Here is a 15,355-nt window from a genome sequence, read left to right on the forward strand (position 1 = left end):
AAAAGGGGGTTAGTGAGTGAGTCCATGAATGAGCTGCCTTTAATAAAATGGTGCATGACTGAGCACTGTGTGAGACGGTAGAGGAATAGCATAAGGTTGAGTAAATTGAATATGATGACAAAAATGTTAGAGTGGAGGAGGATGGCATGACTTGAAATTCAAGTCCTCAAAGTGCCACAGCAACAAAGGGGTAGTGATTATGCATCATGATAGAATCAGAGTCATTCTCAAAACAGCTAACAGCAAAACAGAAAGCTACCCCTAAAAGAGACAGAATCCAAATCCTGCACAAGCTGGAAAGATAGAGGCTGGGAGCAGCACGGCTGCCAAGAAGAGAGGATGGGCCAAAGGTCTACAGCAGTACATGAGGACAAAGCGCAAGCCCCAAAGTTGGTGCCAGGGGGCGGTGTGGATGAAGGTCCGCAGCATGAGAGAGGATGGGTGGTTAAGGAATATGTGTAGGGGTGGGAGTGTAACATCCACAAAGTGGAGGGGATTGGGATAGAGGTCTACATCATGAGAGAGGATAGGCTGTATAGGAAGAGACACGGTGCATGGCAGCAACAAAGTGGAGGGGATTGGGACTTAGGTCCATGGCATCACCTGAAAAGGGTATGAGCTGCAAAGTCAGAGATTGGGAGTAATGCGGCAGCAAAGGGAAGGGGGTGGGATGAAAGTCCAGCAGAGGGGAGGGATCAGGACGAGAGTTAACAAAAGCACCTGAAAAGAGAAAGTGAGCTGTAAAGTTAAAGATTGGGTATGGTATGTCTGTAAAGTGGAGGGGTTGGGATGAAGGTCGACAATAGCACACAAGCTGTCGAGTTAGAGGCTGGGAACTGCGCGGCCACAAAGGGAGGGGTTGGGATGACAAAGTGTGGGATAATGAGAAGGCAGAGGTAGAGGTGGAGTTTCATTCTGGATGCGGTTGTGGTGGGAGGAGGAAAAGCAAGAGATGCCTGGTCTGCGTGGGAGCTAGTATGCTGCAGAGTTTGCTACAGTCAAAGCAGTGGGGAAGCAGGCATGATGATGTTCCCCAAACACAAGACAGTCCTGTAGCCGTTTAGCCGGAGATCGAGGTAAGGGGAAGCACAGAGCTGCGTGCTGGTGACTGAGGTTGATGCAAGGGTTCAGTCAGGGGTTAAGCCACAGAGCTTAGAGCAGTGGGACTGGGAAACAGGAACAACAATAGCTGAATGCTGCCCCAAACATGAGGCAGTCCCATAGCTATTTAGCCATAAAAAGAGAAATGGGAGGCTCGGGCCACATGCTGAAGATGCTGCAAAGGTGGGAGCTCACTGTGGAGGAGAAGTGTGAGGAGGAAAAGAAGGAGAAGCTGAGGCTACGTGAGAGCTCGTGGGTTGCAGTGCTTGGAGCAAAGGAAGAGACAGGCTTGACGACAGCTGAGCACTGCTCTAAATATGGCAGAGGATCAACAGAAAGAAACACAGAGCAAAGGAGCAAGCTGAGTCAAGTTGAGTCAACTGCAGCGAGTTTGTCTGACACAGAAATGATGTGAACACCCAGGGTATATAGCGCTGAGGGGACGAGATTGGGTGTGACGCTCCTCCCAAAACTATGTTATTACATAACTTCAAATATGGCCTGTCCAGAAGATTTAGTTCATATTATATTTTATATAATAGAGGAGTCTGGGCATGGCCCTTCTCTCAAACTTAAGTTATTTCATAACTCCATTTGCAGAAAAAAATTTTCTTTCAAAAATAAACAAGGTCTTTTCAGAAAATGGTCTTGTTCTAATGACAGCATGTTGCTCCAAAGATTGACTGTATCATTCAGCATAAACGGTGCATTCACAGATGTGAATGTCACCCAAGCCGCTGATGCAACCCATGCAAACACAGAGGCTGGCTATTGAACTTTGTGCTTATATCAAACCGGATGATCCCTCTCCTCTTTAGCCAGGAGGACATCCATGATTTCAAAAAGAATTTACAGTTTTGATCAGTTGAAACACAGGACAGTTTTCTAATTCATATCAGGCCCAGAGAAGACCACTGCGATTTTGAATGTTTATATATAGTTCCTTCTTTCCATGAGATAGGACATATAACTTGTCCATGTAGCAACCAACTGCATTCATAGTATTGGTTTTAGGAATTGTTTCTGGGCCCATGCATTGATTTCTACTACAGAAATATATCTGTTTTAATTAAGTGCCTCTTTGTCAGCCAATGTACTGTAGATGATAATATACCTCATACACATGCCAGAGCCACCCTGAACTCCTGCCCATAAATACAACATATATATATATATATATATACACTTTTATATAGGGTTATATAGGGTTTAAATAATTTGCATTTATCGATTTATTATTTCCTTTACATTTTACACAGCATCCCATCCCAACTTTTCTGGAAAAGGGATTTTGCACATATTATTTATTTTTATTTGCACTCACAGTCAATACTGAACACAGACCTATGGGATTAAGATGAAGTTACTTTGTGATATGTGCTTTTTTTAAGCTTCATTGTGATTAACTGCTGTAGACAGAGAGATCTTATTTCCAATCAGCTTCTGAAATAAAAAATATTAATAGGTAATTTGTCATCCTTTGCTGCAGTAACAGTCTCTATTTATCTGGGACAGCTGGAACATTTCTGCATAATCCGGAGGTCATGTAACCATCTTTCCGCATTCACAATGTCATTATCTCTTCTGATTTCATGATAAGTGACCAGTAAAAAAGTCCTTAGGTTTATGTTCTGTTGAATCTGTTCGATCAGCATTTTCACTGCAGCCCTGGAGAAAGAAACAGAAACTTATCTCATGCACAAAGCTTTGTAGCTGAAATTAAAATACTAAAGCTGATGATGGTAAGGATGAATTTGTGTAAAAGAAACACTTAAGTAAACTTAATTATACTTAAGTAAATAAAAATTGCATTCAGCTGGGTAGAAATATCAAATATTCACATGGTTTATCATACAAATATTTTTTATATAATATACTATAGTAATACACACACATATAGTACATACATGTTACCCTTTTACCCTGTTCTTCAGGGCCCAGACAGACTTGGTGGTGGTTTGTTAGTGTGTGTTATGCAGGTCTGTGTGGTTCAGACACAGCAGCATGTCACTGCTGGACTGAAAATAGTCCACCTACTCAAAATCTTTAGCCTAGAGCGTCTGGTAGTTAAGAGTCCTGTGACCATTGGCGAAGAACATGAGTGTAAACTACAAAAGCTGTTCAAACATGGAAGGTGTGTCTAACAGTGGACACAGTTTTTAAAACCCCAGCTTTACTGCTGTGTCTGATTCACTTATACAAGCACAAAAAATAAATAAATAAATAATAATAATAATGACATGCCACCATCATTTCAGTGGGCACTACCTGCACAATTTAATTGTAGAACTATAAAGTGCACGTATGGTAAGTGGACCTGATCAAATTGAAAAAATACAAGAATGTAATTTCCATTTTTTAAATAAACATTTGTTTAGATTATATTCAATCGCCTGGTTCCTGTTACTGCCATGATAAAGAAATCAGTACATTTCTCTTCAGTGAAACATTTAACATCAACATGCTGTATGACTGTTACTGAGATTATGTATACTGATTAACCATAAAATTATGCCCACCTTATTTTCTCTCTTCAACCTGTTCTTCAAGAGTCAGGACCACCACAGCACCACCGCAGGACCACTACAGAGCAGGTATGATTTGAGTGGTGGATTGTTCAAAGCTGTGCAGTGACACTGATGTGGTGGTGATGTGTTAGTGTGTATTGTGCTTGTATGAGTGGATCAGAAACAGAAGATTTTAATCAGTGTCCACTCACTGTCCACTCTGTTAGACACACCTACCTTGCTGGTCCACCTTTTAGATGTAAAGTCAGATAGAGTAGCTGCTCTGTTGCTGCACAATTTGAGTTTGTCTTCCTCTAGTCCTTCATTAGTGGGCACAGGATGCTTTTGGATGGAAATGTTTTAGTTAGTAGACTGTTCTCAATCCAGCAAAAACACAGAGGGCTTTAAAAACTCCAGCAGCCCTGCTGTGTCTGATACCACATTTATTTGATAGCATACTCATATCAGAACAACACACACGAACACATAACCATCATGTCAGTTTCACTTCAGCACTAAGAATGATCCACCACTAAAAACATACCTTTACAGTGGTGGTCCTCTGGGTGTCCTGGCCATTGTAGAACAGTGAAAGGGTGGGGGGGGTGTATACAGAGCAACAGGTGGATTCCATTCTGTTATTGTAGAAGTACAATGTGCTCCTGTGGACAGTGGAACAGAGAATGGACAGTGAGTGTAGAAACAAGGAGGTGGTCATAATGTTATGACTGAAGCTTCTGTGAAACATGCTGTACATCTTCTGCTTTTGTCCTGATACTAATTAAAATATATTTTGAAGAATTATTAACTATAATTACAATATGTTGAACAATGCTGAAGAACACCACATTATTAAATGTTAATACCAGATAGTTTTAATATCAGATATTTTAATGTCACTGGTTTGAAGATCAGTTTCACCTAAGCTGCTACACTTGCTGTTTCTGATAAAGTCACAATGCACTATATTTCTGATAAAGTCACAAATCATGATTTTATCCGGCGGACATAGCTGCCTTTCTAAAAGTGAAGAACCACAGAGCTGCATCTGACTAACCACAGGCCAAAGAATAAGCAAGTTGAGCTGGTCTGCTTTGGCCTTGGAAAGGAAATTTGTTTCTGACTAACCACAGGTCAAAGAACATTTATATACATTTATAAAGTAAATATATAAATTTGACATATTTTAATAAAGTGCACCTTGCATCAGAAAACATTTGCTTTGTGGTCCCTGAAAAAACCATGTTTATGCTCCACAGAGAGGGTCTCCTACACGCATTACAGTAGATTCAGTACAGAATGTCAGGCCAAATTTCCAGGGGAATATTTTTTGTTACACTTTTTTTTTTCATCTGTTTCCAACACATTTGAGGTCACCTAAACAGTCTCATTGTCAATCCTAACCAGGTCTCCTTTTGAGTTGTTTATGGAAGTTATATATTATACATTATAAACTGTATTTTTAAGCACACACATGAAACAAGCTATAAAAGTATGACAACTTGTGAAGTGTGATGTGGTCCTTACAAGTGAATGTGAAAGAATTCATTTAAAGCCACAGCACAAAGCCAGACAAGAACCTCAAAACTCCTCCTAGTTCCTCCACTGACCGGCAGAGTGACACATGATCAGCATTTACCCATCTCACTGTTTCTATTACAGTGAACAAAGAAACTGTCGCTGCGAAACAACTTCTTTTTTGACAATCCTGGACTCACTATGAGCTGGACTTGGCGATTTATGGCTCTTGGACTATTTGGTAAGTGCTTCATTCCATTTTTACTGTTGTTCTTTTAATGATTAGTTGGATTTGCTTGATACACTGAAGCTGACTATATAAAAATATCATTGTCCAAACCCATTTGACACCCCACTGTAGCAAAAGCATAACTTAGGATGCCATGATAAAACCACAAACACATACACACCCACAGGTGTTGAAAAATATTTGAACACTAGGCTACATCATGAAGATTATAATGTTATTTTAGGATATATTTCAGTTACAACAACAGTTCTGCAATATTTCAGGCTATACATTAGAATCCAACATGTTGCAGTATACATCTCAACACACCTGTAGGACGTCCCTGTTGTTTTTGACAACTAACAGATGCACACACTGGCTAGCATAATGCTGAATGATATGAGTAAAACCTAGAGTACATGAACTAACAAGGTTGGCTTAAGTTAAAAAATGTTTTTGTTTAGTTTATATTACATATATTTAATCCTAACTGTGGCCTAATGATTAGAGAAGACGACTTAGGACTGGAAGGTCACTGGTTCAATTCAAGAGACTGGCAGATACATTAGGGCAGTGGAAGTGAAGGAACAGCACTGTCCTCCTCAGTCAATCTACAGCTGAAGGGCCTATGAGCAAGGCAACCCCAACTGCTCCCCGAGTTCTGGGGATGGCTGCCTGCTGCTCTAGGTGTATATTCAGTTCCCCTAGTGCACGTGTGTGTGTATTTTTACTGCCACAGATGGTGCAACAAATAATTTGGTGTACACTATAATGACTTATATGTTAACCCCTTTGTTTGTGTCTCCTCTCCCTTATTTATTTTTAGCTAACACATATTTAGATACTTATATGTTAACCCTTGATTTTTCTTGTGACTTTGTTAAATCCTTATGTTTGTTTTGTCACTTTTGGTGTCCATAACAATTACAATGAAACGGTAATTACATAACATGTATAATTAGTTTTTTTTTGCTGTTGTTTTTTTTCTACACAGTTATGTCAATATATGATATGTCCAGCTCTTGTGAAATATTTATGATGTAATTTGATTAAATAATTTGACACCCTTGTGAGCAAAAACAACCATTTGTATGAAGCTAATTTCAACCAAAATTTTGCACAAAATTGAACAGCACTGAATCTCCACTGGTCAGTTGAGTTTGGACTGACTGGAGTTTTGTTTACTTGTGAAAATCGCATCTTGTGACCTCATGTTTGGTTTGTTCAGATCTCTTTGGGTCATATTGTATACATACTTGGCATGAACCACACCAGAATTTGTTCAGAAACAGACAGGGTTGTATTAATCAAATCAAATTTGACAAGTATAAACACATCTTAACACAATCAAGATCTAATTGTAAAAAATATAGTCTGAGAGAAGATTATGTGAGCTACTGCATTATTTAATGTAGCTATTTAATTAGCAGCTACTCGTCCTGGGGTCTGACATACAAAACAAATAATAATTATAGATGCACATAAAATACATATAAAGAAAAAGCAAAACGTGTGAAAATAAAGAGAGAAAAGAAAAAAAAAGAATCAATAAACATGGTAGAAAAATAATTTAGTATTTTATTGAGCACCTTATACCCTCTATTAACGTTCACTGATCTACATTTTTTAAACCCGATTTTACTATCAATTTTAAGAAGAAGTGAAACAGGCAAGGACATTTTGTTGTACACCTGTCTTCAAACTTCAGTCACTTTAGTTCCTATTTACGCTGGTTCTGTATGAGTATTTTAAAACCATTCTCACTACCTTATTCTGCATATCTGTACTTTCATCAAATGGGTTTTTTTGCTGCATTTAGACAAACTGCTACGCAGCAGTCTAGGCTTCGTTACTTGTTCTTAACTTGTTTTCCCCATGTTATTTATTTATTTCTATTCTTATTTATTTCTTAGTTATTTCTATTTTAACCCCCAATATTTAACCCCCTTCACTTTAGTTCTTTAGCAATATTTAATATTAATTCTCCTCCTGGTAATGATTTAGGGCCAGCTACCCTAGATTTTGTTTTCGGAATGTTTACAATAAGTTGACCTTCTTTAAGCCTGATGCATTCTATAACAAACTTCTCAAGCAGCAGATCATGAATCAGCACACAAAATACTGCACTGACTAACTTTCTTCAAGTACTTTTAAGCAATCATCATTCATCAGTATTAATGCAGTGCATGTTGAATGTTTGTAAGCATGCTGAGAAGTAGAGATTAGATAGTTCTCAGATAGTACTGGTTTTTCTTGTTGAGGCTTTGTTGTCTTTGGGTAGTAGGCTCACATTTGCTCATAGTTGATAGCTGATCTAAGTACATCTCACATTTTTTTAAAACAACCCAAACATAATGCTAGGTAGAATAACCACCATACAAACATCAAACCATTTCAAACAATTCATTTAATGTGTTTGATTAATTAAATAACTTTTCATTAACTACATTTGATGCTTCGGGTCTGTCATTCAGACTGAACATTGTTCTAAATTAAAAATTTGTAATTCATATCAAGCTATATAATGTTTGCAGGATCAGCTAATATTGGGACCAAGCTAAAATTAATTACTAAAATTAATAAAGACTAGCCAATTGGGTTCTAAGCACCTGGGAACCTAAACATGAGTTTTGTTTTTCAAGTTAATCTGGCTCCTCAGGGTCCACAATATAAATGTACAAATTATTTCTTATGAATATCTTCCCGAAATCTAATAAATGTTTGCACTCTCTGTAGAATGGGTGGTCCTGAAATGGGTAAAGTTAACATAAGCTTTACCCTGACCAGTCACAAGGCTAATATGGCTCCACCTTCCCTTTAAATCTCAGAAATCTTGCGTTTGTGCTGGCAATCACTTCACTGTTCACACAAGACTCACCCTGTGTAAAACCAGACCCAACTCTGCTGCTAACATGAGTATTGAACTGAGTAAAACCAGTGCAGAACTCCTCAATGGTAGGTTTGTATATATGTCTGTATAATCCCAATTCCCCCTGCATGCACGATTGTGTTGTGCATGTATAAATGGACTGGCAATTCAATGACAGAAACCCTAAAGATCTGTGAAACAATAATTGCAATTCAAACATCAATACAAAATAAAACACTAAAAATAACATATATTCTCTGTCTCACATAGGGCTGGACAATAATTCAATATCAATATATATCATAAAATAACATTTTTCAATAACAATTGCATGATTTTTCAACACATTTCCAATATTTCATTATACATACTTTAAATTAAGCAATATATGGTAATAAAACTCTTTCAAGGATGTGTGTGTTGCCATAGTAATGTAAGCACAATTTTGTTCAGTGATTTATGATGATCCAGTACTAGTTTATCTGGTACCATGTCAAGGAAAGAACATATCATTTTAATCTTGTTTATACTAGTCTATTTCTGGTATGTTTAGTTACCCAGAATGATCATGCTTGTTGACCAGAATCCAAAATACAAATGAATTTGCTGTAAATACTTGTATGTTGGCCCTGTAATTTGAATTATTGCATATGTGTTATCACTCTCCTATTCATTAATAATAACTTGAGTAATCAAGTTATAGTCTGCATAGATTTCCTTAAAGGTAGCCTCAATTGACAGTCTAGTAAGAGTAACATTAAAAGTGGGTTACTTCTGAGTAAGGCACATGGGAATTTTACATTTCAATCGGTTTGTGTGTGGATTAAATTAATGATATTCACATTTCTAAACTTTTCATATTTTACCAGGTTCTGCTGCAGCACACCAAGGTAGTTATCAGATTTTTTTATATACCACAGATATGTATATTTTTCTATTACTCCAAAGGTGTTCCATCAGCTAGGATATGTTTATTATGAGTTTACTTGTTAATTAACTATGGAAACAATCACTGTTGTTTGTACATGACTGAAGTTGAACCTGCCTGTAAGGTTTTTATTAAGCGTTTGAATTAACACAGAAAGTCATTTGTTACTTGAGATTTGTAGTTTTGCTGCACTTTCGTTCACCCATAAATGTTCTGGAGCTTACCTGGAGAAGCAGTATGTGAAGCAGTATGAACGCAAACACCCTTAATTTTTGTCCCAGACTTTATGCAGACTATATCCTCCTAGAGCTGTAGTAGAATCTGGAGCCTGGTTCTGGAAAAGACCCGTCAAGAACTCACTATGGACTTGGCTCAATGTGTACAAGAATATATGTACTGTGCTTTGTTGTAGTTCTGAAGCTAACAAGCATTGTCCCTCTTTTAGACTGTGGCTCATGCTACCAGATCAATATGGGGATGGTGATTGGGATCATTGTGTGTGACCTAATCATCACGCTTCTTATTGCTATCTCAGTCTACTGTTTTGCAACACGGCAGAAGAAGAAGAGCAGACTACACACACGTAGTAACTCTTGTGACCCAGGTGTGTATGTGTACATGTTTATGTGTATGTGAAAAAAAAAATTATAATGAGGGGTTTTTACAATCAGAAGACATTCCATTTCTGTGTAAACAAAGATGCACAAACCTTCAAATGAACTAATCTGCATATGTGTGTTCCAAAACGCTGTTTGCTGATTTTCCCAATGTCACTGCTCATTTGCATACATTTGAGATGAAAATTTTAAATCATTTTGATCACATTGATCACTCATGTCATAACATGCTGTATCCCAAAGTTTCCTTTTGCTCACTGCCATAGAAAATGAATAATTGTACTCTCAGTGCTTGCAATATTAGGCTGTTTTCACATCTACTTTGGGTTTAAATTTGGACATTGTGCAGTAGAAAAACAGCCACAGAGGCGGTACTTTCAAGGGCACTGTCAGGATCACGGAGCAGACTGACGAAGGCGGACACACTTGCTAAAACACAGTATACTTTTTATTTAAACAAGATATAACAAAACAGAGAGACTTCGACAGAAAGACAACAAACAGGGTGCTAACAGAGACATGGACAAAGGGAGATAAGCAGACTAAACTTGGACATGGAGAGCTAATAAGACTAAACTTAAACACGGAGAGCTAAACAGGGCTAATGGGACAGACACTAGAAACCTAAACAGACTAACACAGGACAGAGAGCTAAACAGACTAAAGAGGAATACAGACAGACTGAAGTGAGTGAAACGACAGTGACAGTAGAAACGAGAAACAGCAGAGACAGACAGACTCTTCCTAAACACAGAGAACTAAAGCCGACAGACTAGAGGGCTTTATAAACAACATGACATGGGAAATTAAATGAATGACCGACAAGAGGAAGTGAGACAAGGGAACTTAAATACATTACATAGACTAGAGACACCTGAGACAGATAACGAGAGGGCCGGATTACAAATGAGACTGACTAAGACACTGATGAGGAGGAGGAACAAAGGCGGAACATGGGCGGAGACATGGACAATAACAAACAGAGCCATGTGCTAAGTGAGCACATGGTGGGGAAAACAGACACGACAAGGGCAGGCGTGACAGGCACATATTCAGTACCTTTAATTATTGATTATTACCTTTAATTCATTCTTATTTGGGTACCTTTTTCATATTAAAATTGTAGATTTTAATATTGTGTTGATTTTATACACCTCATTTCATTTCCAGTAATTATATCATGACTTCTATTTTACAGTTTTATATTTAAAAATAAAAAAATCGCACAAATATTCACATCTCATTTTGGAGAAGAAAATGTAATATACCTTAAGGGAAGTAAATTGGACTTGAAACGGTTGACATTTGCACTGTTTGTACCTTAAGTGACAAGAATGTACCTCATCTGTACCTTTTTTTTCTGAGAGTGTATTAAGTATCATGCACATATTGGGAATTCAAGGTCTAAGTTTAAAGATGGTTCGAAACCTGTTAATGCATTTGTGTTTTGCTGTACACATTATTTTTCTCTGAATTTCACTGGAAATCACTGGAAATTGACTTAAAATGACATCCTAAAGCCTGGTATACGACATCCAGTAACAAGTCTTTTAAGCTTCCTTCATGTTACATTGTACAAGATGCTGCAGCTGAAGCAGCCTGTATAATATAGCTTTTCAGGTGTTAAATACAAACTGAAAATAAATCCTTGCACATTCAAAATGGACACCCTAGCTACAGTGACACTGTGATATTTTGAGCAAATTTTAGACACTCTTTCTGAATAGTAGATCAGACACAGCAGGGCTGCTGAAGTTTTTCACTTCACTATCACTGCTGGACTGAGAATAGTACACCAACCAAAAATATTCAGTTAACAGTGTCCTGTGGGCAGCATTCTGTGACTACTGATGAAGGGCTTGAGGATGAGCAACAACATGTAAGCTATCATCTCTAATTTTATATCTGCAAGGGGGACAAACAAATTAGGCATAAGAGTGGCCAGTGAATGCGTACAGATCTTAAAAGCTCCAGCAGAACTGCTGTGTCTAATGCACTCATACCAGTGCAACACAAACTAATAAACCACCATCACAATTCCAGTGTCACTGTAGCATGAAAAATGATCTCCCCAATAATATCTACTCTCTCCTTTTGGAGTTCTGACCATTTAAGAACAAGGTGAAAGAAGGGCACGCTAATACTTTGGCTGGACATTGTATGTAGCAGATGCCTTGTGAAATTAAACTTAAAAAATAACTTAAGCTCGAGAGTCTGTAACCATATTGAAGCCATTAAACCTATTTACACATACACTATATATATATATTTTTTTTGTTTTAAGGCAAAGGAAAACTTCGCCAGTCATCAAGCCGACCAAAGGAAGTTGAGATTACAGAATCACCTTATCAGGTAAATGTTGTCACTACTAACATGAGGGTGGCACAAAAAAAATACCAAAAAAACAAAAAAAACAAATAGCAGTTCTGTAATCAAGAAATGTATAAAACCTCAGTGTTACAGCTGACTTGAAAAAAAGTCCAGCTACAGGATGACTAGCACACAAGTCATGGAAATAGATGAGCTGTATTCTAAAAAAAGACATTTAAGGTAAAAAAACACAAAATTTTGTAGAAATCATCTTGCCGAGTGTTTTTGTCTGAAACCAAGTATATCAGCAGATAATTTGTCTGCTTTTGCAGCAGTCTACTCAAAACTAGCAAGACTTGTCATCACATCTTAAAACATTGCTGTTAAGCTTTAATAGCATTCAACCACCAATCATTAGTGAGGTCTGGTACTGATATTGGCTTTTTTGTTCTGGATCACAAAAGCCATTCAGCTCATCTCAAATGCCTTGAATGGTTCTCTGTGACTCTAAAGAACCCAAGTCAGTTGCAGACCTAAACTAATGTTCTTGTGGCTGAATGCAACCGAATCCTCTAAGCAATGTTCCATTATATCATATAAAGCCTTCTTAAAGTTGCTGTAATTTCAGCAAATGGAACAAATATCAAATTACTAGAAAACCTCTAATTCCAGAAGAAATGTTGTATGAGCAAGTGTCCACAAACATTTGGCCTTATAGCGTACAGTAATTTTATTTTCTTTGCTTCTGTGTGTTTGTTGCCACAGGAACTGTATGGGGTTCAGTCAGATGTTTACAATGATCTCCGCCAGTATCGGAAATAAGATAAAGGGTTCCAATGATCATTATTTCCACTCTGTATAATGCATGAATTTCAGCTAATATGTTCAATCACTTTGACTCATTTTAATTGTTCAAATAAATTATTTGTGTCTTGACCAGTGTTGGGGTAGTTATACAAAATTTGGTCATTGCTTATCTCAAACTGAAATGACCTTTCTGAAAAAAAAAAGTATTCTCTTTTGACATGAACTCAATAAAAACCACATACATATACACTGGAAAGTACAAGGGAAACCCCAAAGATCCTTTCAAAGGAATAGCCATTCACAGTACACATCATTTACAATATTTTATAAATAAAGAATAGTACTAAACCTAGAAACTTGCCTGTAAATACTTTACTAAAGTAGGTCTTCCCCAACACATGATCTACCAAATTAGGAACCCAAAGGCTAGCATGTGCTATATACAAGATACAATAAAGATACAAAAATCTCTAATGCAAAATTTGGAATGGACCATAAGACAACATAATGTAAATGCTTGCCACACTTGGAGGAGAACACTAATGTCCAGTTGTGTTACTTCAACTAAGAAAACACCCATTCACAGTGCTGACTGACTGTTAGGTTCATTCTAACCACCAGGACACTGAGGGTGGTTATGCCACCTTAAATGCCTTTGGAATTGCCAGAGATCAAACACATCATCTCCTAAAACCTAAACTACTGCAGCAAGTACTTTTTATAACATACTGCATTACCCTCAACACTGATCTTGGCTAGTCTTAGATATGATAAAGATGAATGTAAAATCACTGAAATATTTTCTTAAAATGTCTCAGATTAGATCACTTGCATATCTTGTCTAATTCCTAATTTACTGTTATCCTATCTTGTGTTTGGGTGAAGTTAATCTGGTCGTCTGTAAATGAGCTTCATGTATTTATAGAAATATTTACTGCCACGCTATACAGTACCAAAACATGATAAGCACCAGCACAATATTGTATGTTGACATTTTAAGTGATTGTAAAGAAGTTAAATATGTAATCATCAAATGTCTTTTTTGTGTATCAACAAATATGTAATCCTATTTCAGAAATGATAAATCATTTACTTTGCATGGCATATTATGTGGTAAAACCACAGTTAAGCATTTGATTATATTTTCTTTTATAACCTTCATTGTACTTTTTATGTGCCTGCTACTCGTTGTGGCCACTACTAAAATACTAAATCAAAATAAATGTTTCAAGCTATTACTTGTAAACAAGTGATTCTCATCCTAATCCTCACTCCTTTCCAGCAAGTCAAGTGTTTTGTTCTTGTCCAATAACCCATCCAAATAATCTCAAATGTTAGATTTCTTTGACTTTTACATGAAACAGCAATTAGACACCAAAACCAAACAAATACATTTGTTTTTACATTAGCTGTAGAGCCAGACTATGAAAACAAAGAGCAGGGAACAACACACACAGAGGGTGTGGGACTCTATTCTCAGCTCAGGACACCATTATTCTACTATATTTTAGTATAAAATGATGTATTCTGAACTGTTGGTGCAATGTTCTTATTCATTAGTTCACCATATTTTTGTATAGTAGGCACACATTAAATTATTTGTGGACCTGGATAAAAAAAACTAAGTTCAACTGGTTCTAAAATACCAGCTCTAAAGTAAACAAAAATCTACTGTCTGGATGGCTTGAGGACTGGGCTGAAAAATTGCACATAAAAAAACTGAGATTTGGTTTTGCTTCTTTTTTTTAGTTCTTTATTACTTGTGCTCTATAACCAAGTATATTATTTTATGTTCTGCTCATGTAATATAAGCCATTGCAGCTTTTCACATGACTGTACAGGCTACACAGAATAAAAACTATTTAGTAAAGTAAGTACACATTTTCCTATTTAATGGTGTGAACACAATATGACAGATTATGGAGAGAAATATTTTAGAACTTCCTTCCTTCAAGTATGTAGTCAGTGAGTGATGGTTATCATCATGTGTGAGGGGAAACAATGCGTGTGAAGAAGCAAATATACATTCCTTCTCCTTTTCTTATTTTAAACAAAGTACATAGTTACTGGACTATTATTATTCACACTGAAGGATTATCAGCTTCATTGACCATACAGGGACACTTTGTATTTCAGCAGTTACAGACTGTAGTTCATATGTATCCCCCTTTCACCCTGGTCTGGACCCCATAGGACAACCACAGAGAAGATATGATTTGGGTACTGGATCTTTCTCAGGGCTGCAGTGACTTTGAAGCGGTATGATGTGTTAATGTGTGCTGTGCTGGTACCACTGAGTCAGACATAGCAGTGCTTGTGCTTTAAAATTAAGGATTAATTTTTAAATTGGTCTCAGTATGTGGTAGGTCCTTTAGCGTTTTGGCCCCTAAATTGTGAAATACCTGTCACATCTACTGCTGCAGGTTCTCCTCCAGGCCAACAAAGGTCACTGTCACCAGAATTCTACAC

At 37.1% G+C, this 15,355-nt stretch overlaps 1 protein-coding gene across 1 annotated transcript; it reads left to right on the forward strand.

Annotated features, from left to right (window-relative positions):
• Positions 1-5,256: 5,256 nt before the first annotated feature.
• On the forward strand, positions 5,257-14,725 carry tyrobp (transmembrane immune signaling adaptor TYROBP). The gene is made up of 5 exons (XM_066683964.1): positions 5,257-5,367; positions 9,094-9,114; positions 9,598-9,756; positions 12,054-12,121; positions 12,845-14,725. Exons 1-5 carry the CDS (start codon positions 5,328-5,330, stop codon positions 12,899-12,901), a joined length of 345 nt encoding a protein of 114 aa, XP_066540061.1. The 5' UTR covers positions 5,257-5,327; the 3' UTR covers positions 12,902-14,725.
• The last annotated feature ends 630 nt before the right edge of the window (positions 14,726-15,355 follow it).

Source organism: Hoplias malabaricus, chromosome 10 (genome assembly GCF_029633855.1).
Source record: "Hoplias malabaricus isolate fHopMal1 chromosome 10, fHopMal1.hap1, whole genome shotgun sequence".
Lineage (NCBI taxonomy): Eukaryota > Metazoa > Chordata > Actinopteri > Characiformes > Erythrinidae > Hoplias > Hoplias malabaricus.

Excerpts from the sequence above, each read along its gene's own strand:
- tyrobp (XM_066683964.1), top strand. The coding sequence starts at position 5,328 with ATGAGCTGGACTTGGCGATTTATGGCTCTTGGACTATTTG. Across the intron at positions 5,368-9,093 it reads TATGGCTCTTGGACTATTTG|GTTCTGCTGCAGCACACCAA; the intron begins GTAAGTGCTTCA and ends ATATTTTACCAG. Across the intron at positions 12,122-12,844 it reads TTACAGAATCACCTTATCAG|GAACTGTATGGGGTTCAGTC; the intron begins GTAAATGTTGTC and ends TTGTTGCCACAG.